Genomic DNA, 1,710 nt, shown 5'->3' with positions numbered 1-1,710 from the left:
GTTTGGATCTAGGGAATGCAAGAAAAAGAGGAATTAAAAATGATTCCAAGATATTTGGCCTGAGCAAAAGAAAGAACATTTCAAGTCTCCATTGCTCTCCCTTACTGTAACACATATAAATTATCTCTTGAGTACGAAATGGTCCCATCAGAGATAGTTTACCGAGTCTGTGTAATCCAAACTAAAAAGAGTCAGTGTTGTATGGGAAAGTCAATATTCTGTCTGCTGAATTAGAATTTTCCAATAGTCCTGCAGCACATAAAAATACTTCAGTTTCAATTTTCCTTGGCATGCATACATACAAACGTAGATATGTGGTCCTCTTCTATGAGCTAGCAAAGATCTGATCATCCTGGTCGTGGGAATATGAACGAGCATCCTCTTGCATGTCCCTAAGCATATGTTGTTAAGCTCTGATGAAGAAGAATTCAGAGATGAGTAAAGACACATCACTCAATCTCAGAATTTCTCTGTTTATGTTCTCAGGTGACTGTGAACAACTGAGCCATGGGCATATTGTCGAACCGATCATCTATAGATGGCTTCATCCTCTTGGGCATCTTTTCCTGTAGCCAGACTGACCTTGTCCTCTTCTCTGTGGTTACGGTGGTCTTCACAGTGGCTCTCTGTGGGAATGTTCTCCTCATCTTCCTCGTCTGCACAGACCCTCAACTTCGTACACCCATGTACTTCTTCCTCAAGCAGCTCTCCCTCATGGATCTTATGCTGGTGTGTACCATTGTGCCCAAGATGGCAGTCAATTTCCTGTCTGGCAGGAAGTACATTTCCTTTGTGGGTTGTGGCATACAAATTGGCTTTTTTGTCTCCCTGGTAGGGTCAGAGGGGCTTTTGCTGGGACTCATGGCTTATGATCGTTATGTGGCCATTAGCCACCCACTTCACTATCCCATCCTCATGAGTCAGAGGGTCTGTCTGCAGATTGCTGGAAGTTCCTGGGCCTTTGGGATTCTAGATGGAATGATCCAGATGGTGGCAGCCATGAGCTTACCCTACTGTGGCTCCAGGAATGTGGATCATTTCTTCTGTGAGGTGTCGGCTTTACTGAAACTGGCCTGTGCAGACACATCCCTTTTCGACACTCTGCTCTTTGCTTGCTGTGTCCTCATGCTGTTCCTTCCCTTCTCTATTGTTGTGGTCTCCTATGCTCGTCTCTTGGGGGTGGTGTTCCAGATGCGCTCTGCTCAGGCTCGTAAAAAGGCTCTGGCCACCTGTTCCTCCCACCTGATGGCTGTTTCCCTTTTCTACGGGGCAGCCATGTTCATCTACCTGAGGCCTAGGCGCTACCGGACCCCTAGCCATGACAAGATGGTCTCTATCTTCTACACGGTCCTTACTCCTATGCTTAACCCCCTCATTTATAGTTTGAGGAATCGGGATGTGATGGGGGCCCTGAGGAAGAGGCTGGAAAATTGTAGGTTTGGCAGCCAACCCTGAAACACCAGGGGATCTGGTGTTTGGCTCTGCCGCCTCCTGGTTTCATAATGTCGGTAAGTCACTCACTCTTTGTGAGTGTCTGTTTCCTCATCAATAAATGAGAATCATGACACCTGCCTTAGCTCACAGGGATTGCTATGTGTAAAGAAGCAATGCACTGCTATTATTGTCATTATTGATCATTTATTAAGTCCTGGAAGTAAATTCACTCTATTTCTTAATTCTTCTTTGTTATAGCTGTGTTTTATGAAGTGC

The 1,710-nt window shown here is 45.4% G+C and overlaps 1 protein-coding gene across 1 annotated transcript; it reads left to right on the top strand.

Annotated features, from left to right (window-relative positions):
- Positions 1-507: 507 nt before the first annotated feature.
- On the top strand, positions 508-1,455 carry OR2V1 (olfactory receptor family 2 subfamily V member 1). Its single transcript, NM_001391247.1, is given in 1 exon segment — positions 508-1,455. A coding segment is annotated over 1 exon segment (948 nt).
- Positions 1,456-1,710: the final 255 nt, after the last annotated feature.

Source organism: Equus caballus, chromosome 14 (genome assembly GCF_041296265.1).
Source record: "Equus caballus isolate H_3958 breed thoroughbred chromosome 14, TB-T2T, whole genome shotgun sequence".
Classification (NCBI taxonomy): Eukaryota; Metazoa; Chordata; class Mammalia; order Perissodactyla; family Equidae; genus Equus; species Equus caballus.
The sequence above is the reverse complement of the archived record's forward strand: the minus strand, read 5'-3'. Positions and strand labels throughout refer to the sequence as shown.